This window comes from Antedon bifida, chromosome 5 (genome assembly GCF_963402885.1).
Source record: "Antedon bifida chromosome 5, ecAntBifi1.1, whole genome shotgun sequence".
NCBI lineage: Eukaryota > Metazoa > Echinodermata > Crinoidea > Comatulida > Antedonidae > Antedon > Antedon bifida.
The window spans coordinates 15,983,597-16,000,930 of NC_136230.1; the positions used below are offsets into that span (position 1 = coordinate 15,983,597).

The 17,334-nt window shown below is 30.8% G+C and overlaps 2 protein-coding genes across 2 annotated transcripts; both read right to left on the bottom strand.

Annotated features, from left to right (window-relative positions):
• Positions 1-1,729: 1,729 nt before the first annotated feature.
• Positions 1,730-12,510, bottom strand: LOC144842414 (uncharacterized). The gene is made up of 14 exons (XM_078698866.1): positions 12,471-12,510; positions 12,202-12,285; positions 11,559-11,656; positions 10,617-10,641; positions 9,682-9,857; positions 9,144-9,233; positions 8,807-8,986; positions 7,144-7,386; positions 6,504-6,698; positions 5,906-6,091; positions 3,430-3,738; positions 2,926-3,003; positions 2,452-2,653; positions 1,730-1,770 (listed from the first exon to the last, which is right to left on the bottom strand). The coding sequence occupies exons 1-14, from the start codon at positions 12,508-12,510 to the stop codon at positions 1,736-1,738; spliced, it is 1,941 nt and encodes a 646-aa protein (XP_078554992.1). The 3' UTR covers positions 1,730-1,735.
• Positions 12,511-13,002: 492 nt separating this feature from the next.
• Positions 13,003-15,348, bottom strand: LOC144842980 (uncharacterized). Its single transcript, XM_078699611.1, has 3 exons — positions 14,750-15,348; positions 14,116-14,281; positions 13,003-13,245 (listed from the first exon to the last, which is right to left on the bottom strand). Exons 1-3 carry the CDS (start codon positions 14,823-14,825, stop codon positions 13,125-13,127), a joined length of 363 nt encoding a protein of 120 aa, XP_078555737.1. The 5' UTR covers positions 14,826-15,348; the 3' UTR covers positions 13,003-13,124.
• Positions 15,349-17,334: the final 1,986 nt, after the last annotated feature.

Sequence of the window (17,334 nt, forward strand, 5' to 3'; positions counted from 1 at the left end):
GCACAGGTTGTTGGCTAGATCCGCTATTTCTCCACCCGTTAATAAGCCTGCATCTAAATATATATATATATATATACATTAAATTAATAAAAATTAATTAAATAAATCATCCACTAAAAAAACATCGTCTCTGATAGATAATAAATCAGAAAAGGTAGCTTGCTAGAAATTTAGTAGTTATTGTTGTATTTGGCCTGTATATACATTTATAATGTTATTAAGTTTTGTTTTGTATTTCTTTTTTAACTTTAACCTGACGGAGGCATTCCTGCTTGAATGCATTTGTGGCTACTGCTACGTTATTGGGAAATTCAAACTATTTGACAATTTTAGATAGTTCATACTTGTTTATAAATAATTATAATGTAATAAATAAATAATAATAAACGTGTAATAAGGGGTAAATCTAACTTAGATTTGAATTAATTAATTATAGTTGACGTATACAGATGAGATTTTATAATGCACGTTTGTTTAACTGTATGCATCATATCGGACATACTGTAGGCACATCTATATTACCTAAAGTTTGTTTGTTTAACTGTATGCATCATATCGGACATACTGTAGGCACATTTATATTACCTAAAGTTTGTTTGTTTAACCGTATGCATCATATCGGACATACTGTAGGCACATCTATATTACTTAAAGTTTGTTTGTTTAACTGTATGCATCATATCGGACACACTGTAGGCACATCTATATTACCTAAAGTTTGTTTGTTTAACTGTATGTATCATATCGGACATACTGTAGGCACATCTATATTACTTAAAGTTTGTTTGTTTAACTGTATGCATCATATCGGACATACTGTAGGCACATCTATATTACCTAAAGTAATATTTTACCCGATTATCAGTGTTGTATCTACACATACTTAAATATTTGCATGCAAAGTATCATAGGAATATGTTTGTAATACAGTATCTCATTTGTATCACATGTGGAGCCTCACGTGTCGTATAAGGTTAAGTTAAGGGTTCTGTTATAGTTTACTGTATGATACTATAAGATACATGTGTCATACATGTGATATTGTAATACCAAATATTCCTATGATACTGGAGAAATCTAGATACATTACCATTGTGATGATATATGACGCGGGACCAGTTATTAGCTTTTCATTTATTATCTTATGTGGCGTCAAAACAAAGCGACAGAATTATAATAATGCATAATCCTCATTATATTTCCATCAATCAGCCTCAAATACTGATCAACAGTTATAGGAGAGCACGTATATTGTACGGGGATTTTAACGAAATATTTGTTGTATCTACACATACTTCAATATTTTCACAGTATCATAGAAATAAGTTTGTAACACAGTATCTCATTTGTATCACATGTGGAGCCCGACGTGTCGTATAAGGTTAGGTTAATGGTTATGTTACGGTATACTGTATGATACCATGAGATACACGTGTCACACATGTGATATTGTAATAGGCTTACCAAAAATTCCTATGATACTTGAGAAATCTAGATACATTACCATTGTGATGATATAATATGACGCGGGGCCAGTAATTAGCTTTTCATTTTGTATCTTATGTGGCGTCTAAACAGAGCGACAGAATTATAATGCTTAATCCTCATTATATTTCCATTAATCAGCCTCAAATACTGATCAACAGTTATAGGAGAGCATGTACATTGTACGGGGATTTTTACGAAATTGTTCTGTAAGAACAATTCGCACTTGATGCAAAAAAAGTGGAACCAACTAACCTGTAGCCTGAGGAACATCATTCGGTGTATCTAAGTACAAAACGTAGGACTACGTATTAGTAAACTTCTATATAAAAAATGGTAAGCCTTACAATTGAATTATTATTAAATTACTTTATAAAACGTTAACATAACATTGTTTTTAAGTACAGTGACAATAAACTACCTACTGTAGGTCGAATTGTGCTTGTTTATACATAGAAACAAGCAGCTAATCAATTAAAGGATAGTGACCACATAACATAAGTGAGACTATCTGATATTGATACCATACCTAACTATAAATTGTACGTTTAAAATCCTATTTCGCAAGTTTACTGAACTTTTGACTATTATTGTATAAACAACACAATAATCAAAATAAACATAATATTCAAAAAAATTTTTTAAAAATTAAAATTAGATTGCATCGTTTCATTTTGATTTAAAAAAGAATCTCAGAGTGTACACTAGTAAAACATATAGGCCTAGATAAAAAGGAACAATCGTAATTAGTCTTTGATTGAATTATATTATTTAAAGTTGTTTAATTGTTAATTATAACTTATATATAAGCATAATCTATTGAAATATTAACATTTGGGCAGTATTCACACTATGTCAGCCTATAGTAATACACATCTTTTCCTAGTTATAACACTATAATCTATGAACCAGTTCTATGTTATTTGTTCTCTATATTTTACTGTAGTAGCCTATCCTTAAACTTACCGCCAAAGAGTCGCTTGTAACGTGTCACATCCATGCCTTTTATGTTGCATGGCAACAAGTCATCCTGGAAATCTCCAAGAATTTGCATATGCTTCTTTTCGGATGTCTCGCTACAATCGCAGGGAATGCATCTGTGGAAGGTAATCCCCCTTCTACCACCGTCTCTGGAATGTCCAAATGACATCTCAATCGTTGACAACACCTTTCAAAAACAAGAATTGCATTTTAATGTTTTTTAAATTAGGATGTCTATCATTAGCAAAAGTTATACAAAATTAATTTTTATTTCTTTTTAAAATAAACCTAAACAATACAATATTAAACGGAAATAAATATAGAGCCACCTTAATTGACCTGAATAAATTATTAACGTTAGCAAAATGTGTTTACTTGTCGAGTACTTACAAAAAGCCTACAATATAATAGGTAAATTATAATATATAATAATATATATATATATATATAAATACATACCTCTTTACATGCTTCGGGAGTGGGTTCACATACTGTGTGTATTGTTTCCTTAATTGCCTTTCTACGTGTAATAGTTACCTAATATTTTAAAAGAAGCATGCAGTATATTGGTATGTGCATAGCAAACGTTATGAATGAATGTTCTGGCATAATATAGGCCTATACTTTATCGTGTCCAAAGTTGTGTAAGCTAAATGTAATTGTGGCAAAAACTATTAAAGGAATGATGTTTATGTTTCTTTTTTATATAAGGCATACTATAGCGTTTTTAATCAATAATCGGTACCGGAAATTGCTGCAACATTATTTTGTCTGCGTTTTACATTTTTTTGTTCACCTTTGATAGCACAATATAATTACAGTAATAACATTTCTCTGATGCTTGTAAATTGGAAAAAAAGTGCTGTTCCACCCGCGCCGATAATGGTGGTGCTGAAAAGTCGCATACAATAGGATTTCAAAAATTGGATATTTACTTGAATTACTGAAAATAATATATCATACCTTTAACAGGAACTTTCGCTCATTCTTCTTAGTTACGAATTTGACAAGAGACAAGATCACGTGATGAAATTGGTCAAAGTAGAGTTCGGCCAAATCATGCGTTAATGCTGGATCATCTCCGGTTTCCTTCTGATATTTGTTAATGAACTCAATAACTAAATATGGAAACACTACGTCAGGCAGATATCCACAAAGGTCGTAATAGATACTGATAGCTTGGTTGTCATCAGGTACAGATCCCGATTCACTGAATGGAGTATCAAAAGCAAGTCGCAGTGGCACAAAAAACGAATGATTGGCATCTGATTCCTGAAATATTATTTAAAAATATTGAAAAAATAAAATACGCCATTTAATTGAAATTGTACACACACTAATAAATGTAGTATGAATAAAAAATCTGTAGTTCACTAAACCTCGTAATAACTATGACCACCACATAATTTTCCTATTTGTATCGAAACAGCTCGCAACATACACATAAACCAGAAAGCATTATCAACGGAGTTATAATATCCATATACAAATGTTTCGGATGATAAAATGAATAGACAATGATTTATGTAGTCAACTGAAATTTGACGAAAAAACAATTTTTGATTTGGACTCATTTAAACAAACCCAATTTGTGTTTTGTATGTAACATTAGGGGTGAGGGATGGGGAAGAGGATGGGTACAAAAAGAAAGAATTTTTAAATATATTCTTTATACACAAAGTAACGAGATATTTTGTTCATGTTGTAGAGGCCTATAATAAGTGGGATCTTAATACTGTGGATATCGTTTCTAGAGCCTCCAGACGTTTGTTTTCATTATGTATTCTTAAGAAAGCTAATGTTGCATGTGTTGACTTAATCACAGTGTATACTTCGTATATAAGACCGGTATTAGAATATGCTGCATCTGTTTGGCATGGCGCTTTGTCTCGATCCAATTGTGAGGCTATTGAAAGAGTCAGAAAAAGGGCCTTTCAAATTTGTTCAGGGTCTGACTATATCATTTATGATAATGCTCTTTCAATTATTGGTATTCCCTCACTTGGAAAGAAGGGATCTACTTACACTTGCTTTTGGCAATAGTTTGCTGAATTATGATGAATTCAGAGATACTGTATGCTTCACCTGTATTACAAACCCTCGAGAACTTTGAGATCTAATCATTTGCTTGAAATTCCGAAATTTAAGACTGAGAGATAGGCCTATAGAAAGTCCCCTATACCCACGTTGGTCCAGATTTAAAATAAGCATCATACTGTTTGATGAACTTTTTAAATAATTAACTAGCATGTACATGATCTAATTTTCCTTTTTTTGTCTCATGTGCAATAGGTACTCTTACTATTTTGCTGTGGTTGATTTTCCCTTTGTATTTGTATGACTTTGTCGTGTTTGATTGTTTTTTGTATAAATTTGTATTACTATAATGTATTGATATTTTTCTATGTTTATGTTTTGATGGTTTTGTGTACTTTTTATACTGATTTTATGTAAATGCAATACTTTCAGCTTCAGCTGCTTTTTGTATAGGCCTATATATATGTTTTTTTATATCGAAATAAATAAACATACCTACCATTAAATTGAGATTTAATACTTTCTAAAAATAGTCGATTGAAATAGTAAATGTAACGATACACAACTACGACGTTTATATTTTTTGTAATTATTAATTAATACAAACGAAGCAACTGTCAGTAATAACGTTTATTTGTATATTATGTGTTTATATCAGTAGGGCCTACCCACACTCACAGTAATAAAGGTTATTTTCATATGTGTTTGTATATCTAACAGTACCCACACTGCTCATAGTAAGAAATTTGCGATTCAAATGGCGACCAAAAGTGGTTAATACGTATTTACAGTATTGTCAAAGTATTGCAATGCTATATATCTATCCTCCAAGGGCCCATCAATTTACCTACTTGTGTTAAAACAAATAATTATAGGAAGACTGAGAGGTTGGAATTTTCCATTCATCGCAAATCAATACATTTGTATAACGTATATTAAATCTATCAAAACAGTATTTTTTTAAGAAAATCGGCCTGTCTTCAACATTATGATGCTGTACTAGAGCTGTTCAACCGGTTTTCAACTATTAAAAACAGTTATCGTAGAAGGAGATAGGTAAATGCGAAGTATCCTATTATTATTACTGTGTGCGGGTATTTTTCAAGATGGACATCCATTAGACAGTGTCTACCACGGTCGGAGCAAATCGTTGAAGCTAAATTAGTTTTAATTGTCAATAACTAATTATCTAACTCAACTTAATTAGCAAACAGGGTTATCATGTGGTTTAAATCAGTACCGAAAGTACGAACCAACTTTATATACCATCGGGTAAACATTCTAGAAGTAATGCGCGATTTCCCTCATTTTGCCCTTACGTAAATAGAAGACAGTGATCTAATTTCTGTCATTGTCAACTCAAATATCCAAGGTGGTTCGAGTCAAGCACAAAAAAACATACCGTTGCCTTGTTTTTACTAGTAGAGGTTATCTTCCTACAAATGAAACCAAGTCGAATCATTAACTCTACGAGGTATTGGAACTTCTCCATATCAATACCACCCTGCTCCTCCCACAATTTACGTAACAACGTTTCATCCAGTATGCCTTTGTTAAGGTTCCAAAAGGCTTCACGGTACATACCTGTCTAAAATAGAATACAAAATAAATATTGTGATTTGTTGTGCTTCTGTATAAGGCACGCAAGTGGTGGAAACAATATATTTATAGTGAAAAGTATTAATACATTTTCTTTTTGATGATCCAATGGATGATTGGATAAAATGACAAATAAATATCAACAATATATTTTTTATAAAGAAGTCACATCAGTGTAATTACCGCATCTCGTAAGGGTAAGTTGAAAAAATCAATAAAGCCGTCGCAGGTTTCGGGTCTAATTCAAATACGGTGTTTACAAATTTAAAACAGAAAGAGAAAAAGTAAATAGAGCAACCGTTTACATTGAGACAAAAGATAATAGGCCTACAACTAACATTTTCACATTAGGCCTATTCTTCTTAAAGGAAAATGTCAGCCCGTACTATGAGGTAACTTACTGGAAAGTTAGGTGGAATCACAGTGACAAACGCGGTGATAACTTTAACCAATCCCATAGGATCTACCACCACTTCGTCTTTTAATGATTCATTATCAGGCATGTAGATGATGTCACCAAGATCATACAGGAAGTTAAGAAGGGCCGACTGTTGATTTTCATCAAGAATTCCGATTTTTCTTGCCAGTACTTTAACCTGAAAAGTTTAACATCAAAATAAAAAAATCTAATTGTCTTTTCATGCATCGTATCTGTCACCGTTATTTATTACATATCTACTGTAATGTAATGTATAAGATTCGAACCTGAGATAAGGCTAGCTTTTACTAGATAACTCAGATACGTTATACCATGGATGAAACTCTAATCGTTCTTCTTTAAAGAAGGTATATTATAATCCTCAGATAAACTATTGTTGTAATATGATATGGGACTACAGTATAGAGTTATCTATCTATATCTGTAACACGAACAGTTTTAAGGTTGTTTTTTCTTTTTACTATAAATAAATATTTATAATGTACATTTTAAAAGAATTTTAACAATTTAAAACTGTATGTCAAAAATGTACCATTTTAAAATATTTATTGCACAATGTTTAATGTAGTGGTACAATAATGGATATTTCTTTTCAAATTTACCTCTTCTAAAGTACATATCAGTTTCTCCACCCGTAGATTATATATTTCACATCGAAAGCGCATCCACTTCAACGGAATAATCTTTCTTAATTGGTTCATGAGCTTATTGATTTCTTTTTTAAGATCATCAAAGCTCTTATCAGTAGTTGCTTCACTGTTTTCAACAGCAAACATTCGATGTACATGTTTTTGGTACGGTTTCCCTATCAGAGCCTCATCAATCATCTTCAACAACTTCTTTGACTGAATTTAAACAAAAACACAAACCAATCTGGTTGTATCATATCTAAAATTGTGAAGATGTATCAATATAAAATACCGTACAGGTTATAAATGCAATATTAAACATGCTATGTCATTTATTTGTTTGTGTATGGAACAACCACATTCATAGTGATCGACCAGAAAATGTTCATCATGTATAATGTGGCTTTATGAATGAAACGCTAACATTGAATTAATTTCACAACAGTCCACATACATACAATTGATTAACATTGGTTATATGCATTTTATGCATATAATAACCTACCGTATATATTGTCACATTCCCTACAACGTTTTGTAAAGTGAATGCATATAATTACTTTAAAAACATTAAACCACGTTTTATGGTAAATCATGATAAAAAGAGAGAAACATATTAAGTGCACTACCTAAATAGATTGCGTCGAATGTCCTCTCGTGGACGGTCTTTAGGCCTAGCCTAGCTAGGTTTTTTTTGTCTTTGCTGTATTAATTGGCTGCATTGATCGATCGAAAATGGGTGAATTGCAGAAGAACAAGGCCATATACATGGCTGCAGTCGCGTGCTCAAGTTAGTGTTTACCGATTAACCGACCGACCAACCGACCGACATAATGAGCTCTAGAGTTGCATTGCACGCGAATAAAAACGAAAATATCAATCCGATTTATAGCGGGCCACTTAGATTAAAATCGATTATAGAATCGACTTATTTTTTACATTTTTAACGGGTTAAAGATCAAAAAAGTTATCGCAATATAGGGCCATATAGTATTTGTTTGTATATTAAATATAGTTTGTGACCTTAAATTAGATCTAAAAAACGTAGGGAATGGTATTTTAACAAATATTAAACTGGAAAACTCGTTAACCAGAATATAAAATGTAATAATAAACGTGAATGAAGTTAAAAAACCGATTTCAACATTATGAATATAAATAAGAAAATAATTAACCATTTAAAATAATGTGTTATATTAGCCTAGATTTAAACCTAAAAAAGTTTACTCTGGAATGTATCTACTCACAAGTCACCGGTACCGGGTTGATGTTTTATAATGTTTCATTTATATCAACAAATACAATTTCGAAGAAACTTCCTCGCGCCTTCTACCATATTTCTTTCACATTATTGAATTGGTGTTTAACGGTCATCGACTTTTAAATCGTTGGAAAGTGTACTAATACATGTTAGCTTATTGTTGAATGTTAAATATTAACTAAAATAAATAAAAAAACTTAAATTGTGTAGGAATCGAATATTGGAACCTAGGCCTAATGAATGGACATATCTATTAAAACAATTAATCCCAACATAACGTAACATAATGGCAATATTTACTTATGTTTTACATTTTGTTTATATGTGCATAAAATCAAAGTAATGTATCTAGACTTGCGTACGAATATAACATACCCTGTCATTTCGTTCCTCTTCCGTGTCTCCAAGCTTTCCTTTGTGCGTACCCACAATAAGAATAACAGGCAAATTAACTTTCTCCTTTAAATTCTCAATAACTTTCCGGCTATGAGAATAAACTGAGAGAATCGATGATAATATGAATTGGAGATTGGTCCAATGGTGTACACGTTTGCGCTAAACAATTTGAAATAAATATATTTTTTTATAAACATATTATGACAAACAACATACATCTCAACATTTGTTTTTACAATTAAACAAATCAATAAATTATCTTGCAAGGGCATACAGTATGATGAAATACTGTACGTAAAGATTTAACAATACTTACCCCATTTGAATCCAAAACAATGGCAGGATCATTAAGGTCTTTACTTAAATCGAATACGACCAGATACACTGCATTTAATGTCATAAGGAGCTAAATTTTAAAAACCATAAAAACAATTATATCAGTTTAAAATGATAACAGTAACATTAATTAATATATACAAATACTACATTTATATGCATTGAATGGGAAGAGTATTCCAATGAGTTTAATGATTCCATAGAGCAACAAATTAAATATGTTCTCATTTAACGAATACAAAACATTCGTTATTTTCTTATACATGCATGGCATGTCCTAAAGTAAACGTTTTATTCCACTACGTTCATATTGAATCGAAAGTTTCGGCTATTGAAATCAATCAAGTTTCAATTACCTTTGATTTCTCATAATTTCAACCTGTTTATGTACATATATTCAACAATTTCTAATGGAAATTAAAGGGTGGATAAGAATACAAAACAAAAACTAACGCTTTTTAAACTTAAGGCAATTTATAGAGAACAATAATTCAATGCAGTCTCATAGGTCTACTTACACGAATAATTCCATGGTAGATCGGCTGTCCTCCGTGATCCATTATTTTAAACATGTTTTTCAAAGGAGACATCTCTGCTTCTTTTTCAAAAATATCCTGAATGATATCTTTATCCAGTTGATCACGTACATCAAATGACGCATTTTCTGGAACGTCGCTTTTGGTCAAATTCAACTCTTTTAAATATAATTCAATAAATAGATAAATAAATAACGTTAAAATAAGCACTGTATTAGTATTGTCATCTCAAAATAATTATTATAATTAACTTAACAACATCACTTGCATTGACAACATCATCATTGTCAACAAAATCGTCAGCGTCGTCGTCATCATCATCGTCAATAGACTTTTAGATTTTCATGTCGATTATGTCGACTAATTCGATATGACGTCAGTTTATGGTATGGTATGGTATGGTATGGTGCCACATTATGAGAACTTGTTCAGTGGAATTTTGTCGTTCGCTCTCATACATTCGTACGAGTGAACGTATAACTTCATAGCACTGCAAAGGTATACCAAAAACATGGCGGAGAATGATCTCGTGATGATTTTCTGAGAATATATTAAAGTTCATTTCAATTAAATAATATTTGCAAACTGTGAATGAGTGATTTTTATAATTAGTGGATTTTTTAAGACGTTTTTTCATTAGTATTCACTCAACGATGTGCAATTATTTCACAATTGTAAATCAACAAACAAAACACACCTGTTTAAAAAACATTATTTAATTGTTAAAAACATTTTAGTAATAAATTTGGAAACATTGATATAAAAAAAATACAATGTTATTAGCAAACTATGTATGTTAATGAAGAAGAAAATGTGTTAAAAGAGAAATGTAAAAAAATGAATGCAACATAATAATGTTTATATGTATATGGAAATAAAAGTGGGATGAACCCACGTAAGACAAAAACAAAACACACCTTCTTCAGTTGACTCATTGCTTTTCTGAAAAGCCAAAAAAAAATGTATGATATTGTAAATATCCAGCTAAATTACTTGAATTATTGTCTTTAGGTTGTCATTAGTTTTAAACTAAACAACACAAAGTTTTCTTTAAAATAATTGTACGCTTGTGCAATTTTAAGAAAATGTCAGGTGAATTGTTCATCCACTGCCTGTTCTATAAAAATATAAGAAAAAGAATATCTACCCAATCTGAATGTACAAAAGCTTAAAAATATTTTTGTTAAAAATAACTTAAAACAAAATTCATTTTTTTGCATTATATTTAGTTAAATATTAAGAAAAGACATATCTGTATGTCCGAAAATGAATATGATTTCCTAATGTAAAATTGGCCAGAGGCTTTTCTTTATCAAATTTATTTTTATCTATTTTTATTTATTTATTTATTTAATTACACTCTTGTTTAAATTACAAGACCAGCCAATTCTGGCTCATGAATGAACAAGTAACAATAAACAAATGAAATCGAATAAACAAATGAAATGATCTACAGTATTATGAAAATGTCAGGGTAGTTGGTTAATCCAGTGATGTTTGCTTTTACTTCGTGTTCACATCGGATGACTTGTTTAGTACATAACTCCTTTCCCTTCATGAGCCCAGTGTGCAGGACCATTATAATCAGAACACTGTGGGACACTATATTAACACTACTTACTGTAGAAACGGCTTCCGATGGAGCGTAATGATAGTAAAGTATCTTGCCTAAGCACTATGACACAGAAAATGTTCTCACATACAACAAGTCTGATATCACTTGCCATTATACCATATCCGTATATGAAATGCCTTACTTCAGTGATGAGATCCAGTGTTAGTACGATACATCACCTTTTTATGTTTTCTAACTACCCCTAGCTAATATAAATAATTTGCTTTTGCTAGTGTATACGTACGTGTTCAAATGAAGCGGCAGCCTTAGACTCTTCTACTACAACCTCTTCTTTAACTTCTATCTTTCCTTTCACATTTACTTTAGCATTTTTTGGATTACCTGCACATTAATAAGTGTTATATTAATCATTTATCTATATTCTGGAGTGAACAACATTCTATGATAACTACAAACGTAGTACAGTTAATCACACAATTTATACACAGCACGTTTGTTTATGTATAATTTAACGATTGTTCATACACATAAAGCATAGACATTGACAATTATAAAAACAAAATACGTTTTAAGCCTCATGTGTTATTCGGATTAAATCATATATCCATTTAAGTTTGATCCTGTATTCCTAATGTATCTATGGTAATGGGAAAAATTGAGAAACACATTTTCTACTGGACTTTGCGAATTGTCTTTTTGAAAAAAAAGTAACATATTTTAGGTTTACACGATGTAAAAAATAATTAAACGTACCACTGTTCGAGGCTGTTTCGTTAGTCACAACCTAAACGAAATAATAATTAATTATATATTATTTAAGAAGGTAAAGTCATGCTGGTTTCATAGTTTGTAATTCCGAGGTATAGAACTAGCCTAAATATTTATATTGTATATACGTACTTTTTCCAAAGAGGACCCAACCTTACGTTCTTCTACTACAACTTTTTTAACTTCTATTGTCCTTTTAACATTTTCTTCGGCATGTTTTCGAAACAATGAAGTTGGATCATCTAAAAAGTAATTAAAGTTTAAATATGTTTTTAATTTTTAATGTTTAATTATTCGGTTCAGACAGGGTTTTAAATAAAATGTTTAAAGAAAACGACAAAAGAGTACTGTACATCCTACTACAGTAGTATGGCCATCTAACGGTAGGTAAACACAAAGTTCAACCTTATCCGTTGTGTACGGATACGTATGCGTATATACGTGAGTTTGCCCAAACTCTCTCGCATCATTACGTGTAATTCAAATGGAAAAGGATATTAAACGGTTCTTTTTGAACAGTATGCTTTTTATAAAACTGTTTGAAAATGTTGTGCATGTTAGGCTGGTAACGTGACCAACCTGCGTTCTCATAAATTCAGAGCCTAGCTAAAATACGATTATAAATTTCAAAGGGAAAAGGTGTAGTAGAACATTAATTGAATAAAAATCTAAACAGGGTTTCAATTGGCACCAATTTGGAATTGAAAATTATTGTGTTTGGGCGAGCAATATAACTTCACAAACTCTGTCGATTATTCGTCGAAATTGAAGCACTTTCAATTGTTTGAACAATAAAATACAATTTGCTTAATACATAGTTATATTGTTCGTCAAGATAATTACATGTTGTCTTATCCCAGAGTTTATTTATAAAAACATCTCTGAGGTTCTATTTAAAAAAGAAACATATTAAAATAAAAGAAGGTTATTTATTTAATGTAAGAGAAATTGGTATGATTTATTCTATAGTAAATTAAACTTTTATTCCGAGGTATGCAGCAATATCCATATCAGATGTGATGAATTGACTTCCCAACTCATTCAATACATTACTAATTTTATTTTGTGTTTGATGGATGGTCTACAAACGATAAGTTTTACCACTTTCTTCATCCTCTGTCCATTTGGTGAGTTCTTTAGCATTTGTTTCTACAGTTTTTATCACAGAAACACCATCTGTGATCTCGTGGTTTTCGTTAAATCTGAAAAATATTCGAATATATACAAAACATTTAGCCATCATAGTGTGAATTATAGAAGCTCCATAATTGAATAAATGACTAATATCTTAGGACAAGTAATTCATATTGCATTCACTTTTTAGTTTAGTTTGGTTTGGTATTTATGAGAACAGAATGGACATCCAAATCACATACGAGGCGCTAGACCTACTACTACAGTATGTCTAGAGAAAATAACATAAATGTTACAGTTACAAGTCCAAAACACCTACATTTTACAAAATAAACTAAATAATATCTCTCTATATTCCTATATAAACTTGCACGTTATATTAACAAACTCAAAACGAGGTTCAATTTAAGTGTCAATGACTAAGTTAAGATTAGGAATTTTAGATCTTGAAAACGAAAAGGGAATATAGACAGGGATTGAAAGGGAAAAACGAATCTGTAAAGTTTTCAAATGTAACGAGGAAACACTATCGTGAACACGGTAATAAATCTTCAGAGTTATGGAAAGGGAAAGCGTTTAGTAATTTTATAACATAAATACATACGTGTACAGTATTATATTAGGCCTACATCAAAAATACATTGTAAATAACATTTAAAAAATGAAAATAATTAATAATAATAAACAAATTCTACAGTCAAGATTAATATTAATTAATTGTTAATATTCACATCTGGAAGATAGCCTCGTTTTTTACGATTTTCTATTATTGAATAAAATGTTAATATAATTATTTTAAAAAGGGCGCCGCCTCCCGTTCCATCCAATTGCACAAGTGTGAATAATGTACAATAGCATCGAATATGGCTCTCATTCGAACTACGCGCTTATGAACATTATCATTATATTATGTGATATCATTCTTAATTGCTACTTACTTGTTTCCAATGCAAGCGTTGACAAGACATGTTTTACCAACACCTTCCTGTCCAATAACTTTAACCATTCCAAGATTCACTTCAGTTTTACCCTCTGTTAATGCTTCAATGTAAGTCTTCTCTACAAGCTTACCACGCGCAGTAATCGCATATGGAATATCTAGATCTGTTAATTATATAATTTAATACAATGAACAGTTAAAATGAACATTACTGTTTTTGAGTAAATACATTACAATTGCGTTGGTGTACAATGCTATGAACTCTATAAAGTCTACGCTAAACTCATTCAAAGGTGTCTCATATTATATTGTCTATTAATTCGGATTTAGCGAAGTAGCATAGATAATTAAGATCCACTCAAGTCAATCGTCTTCGAAGTTGTAATGTATTTGTAGCCTAATGATTGCATTACATGGTAAAATAATTAACGTAATAATGTGATTTGATGAAATACGATTAATCACTAGAATTTATAAAAGCAATAAAGTAGTCTTTATTTAAAGACCAAATATATTATACGCATATAAGCGTATGAAATAGTTAAAAAAAGAAAAAAAAAAGAAATGAAAAACACTTCGGAAATAACAATATTCTTGCTTAAAATTCTATTGTATGGAACAATTATTCATACCTGGCAATGTAATATCTATGTCGGGCAATGGTCCACCTAAAACAAAGTTAGAATATATGTGTAAATAAAAGTACATGAAGCAAAATGCTAAAATTTAAGAGATAGTGTAAAATCCTCAAACCTCACTCACAACATACTGATGTAACATGGGCTTTAAGTGCAGCGTTGGAACCAGTTATTCCGTGTGACATCATAGATGCATCGCCCATCTCCAACAAAATGTCCACTAAAAATGGTTTTGTTTAAAATGGCTGATTTTTATATTTTTTTTATATTGATTTGTTTCTTGTAAAGCGGGCTATAGGCCTAAATGCGTTAAAAAATATTATTTATAATTATTTTCTCAAACTCAAACCCACAGTATAAAATACACAGTAGGTAGTTAGATATAAGAAATAAAAACATTAATTAAAGATCACGGTCCTGTTCATGGTTGAAAGGTGTTTTTGTTGTTTGATTTTGATATTATATTTTTTCATATTGCACAGGTTTTTGTTTGTTTTTTTTATTACGGTATAAAAAAAAGATTTGTAGAATGTGCAAGTTATTTGTATTATTATTGTCATAGTTTTGATTATCTATTTGTTATATTATATGTGTATAGGCCTATTTTGTTACTGTTATTATTAAAACAATAATTAAAAATATCTAAAACTTTAGTTCTTAAATAATCCCAATTCGATTCTATTAATAATGTTAAAGAATATAATGTGATTATAAGTAAAAATCTATAATCTGTTTTGATGAGTATCGAGTCAAGAAACTTGTATAATAATAATCATTGGCTGAGAATTTACTTATATTGTTATTTATTTTACTTTAAAAATAAACAAGTATAAACAAGACAATGTGAAACATTACAAACTAAACTTATTTTAGATAATAAGTGTGTTTTCATTTAAGTTTTTGTGATATTACAACTGGATATACCAATATTGTTTCAAGATTAGTTGTCAGCTGATTTACACATGTTTACAGCCTACCTGTTAGCCTACTTTGCTAAACTCACCTTTCAATATGTCAATTATCTCGGCTTTTTGACCTGCCCTTAATTCGTTGTCATATTTCTTACACGCATTTTCATTGTAAAAATCTATTACAGATTTGCCATACTGTGTAAATTAAAAATGAATATGTTATGAAAAGAATACATTTTGTTTTTTTTAACAATTTTTTTTTTTACATTATTAGGCCTAATCAAAATAGGAATCGAGTCATACTGATACTGATTCTAATGTATTCTAAAAAAACAGAAGACCACGTCCTGTAATAATGTCTGCACATTTTGTTACATCTTCTAATTTGGTATATAAATATAATTTTCAATCGATTATACAAATTACTATGACAATTTTTAATAGGGGCCTATTGTTATTGTTTTTATATTCGTAATTTATTTGCATTAATTATTACATTAGGCCTACACTATTTTTAATTTAAATACTATTAAGTAACCTAATTTGACTTAACATTAAACCAACCTTATCTTCTTTTGTAACGTAAGATTTACCAGAACATTCCTTCATTAGATACACAATGATGGCTCTGTGTTCGTTGTACGTGAGATCTTGTGTGACACATGCATGCAGAAGTGTGCGTTTATACTAGTAAATAACATATTATATTTTGTATAAAATATTTTTGTTTTCACATCACATTTGGTTTTCACAAGCGCATTGAGCACTTTAGTGGATATGCGCACTGTATAAATCTTATTATTATTATTATTATTATTATTAAGTATAATTTTGATTTATGTTAATTATTAAAATAAGTAACTTGTATTTTCGTCACATGAATAACACACAATGACGTCAGATATGTGTTGTTCTCGATTTCCTCCGATTGTGAACGCAGTGGGTTTTCAGCTGGAATTGAAAAGTGTAGATAGATCTTTATCTAGATATTTATATTCATAATGTTGATTAATGTGATGGACCCCATTACCTGTCTACACAAGGTACTACATTCTGTTCACCCAACTTTAGGCCTTCTGTTTTTTTAATTCACTATCAGATTACGATCCATAGTTCCTTACGCCTGATGTAGAGTACCTATTGAGAAGACGCGTGTTGCTCTTGTACTGACATAGCGATTAGGGTGAGCTACGTCTGGTTTATGTACATATAGTTGTGTACTCTGTTTTATGTAGGCCCTGTAAGATCCAATAGTGTAACTTATCCATACTTAGTCCGGGACATACCCGAACTAGACTAGATTCCTCCATAACTTCCTATCTGCCATTGTGACAGCCAGTTCGTCTCTCTGCATACCAGTATCCATCTCTAGTACACCAATGTATGTGAGCGCTGGTTTTCCTTGTTTTGTGAGTCCATGCTTTTGCTGCCACATCAGAACATCTGCAATGATTTCTTCTTTATTGCGAAGAGAGTTCCAGCCACTGTCAGTCTTCTTCTTATTATTGTTTTCGTTATTTTTGGTATGGCCAAAGAGCCAATTATAGTACTTCGTTACTGATTTTCTGTTGCCATTTTATTCCCAACGCAGCACGAAGTAGTAGTGAGTGACTGCCATCAATTTCTTTCTCAAGTTTAGTTTTAAGGTTTTTACTATTATTTAACCTC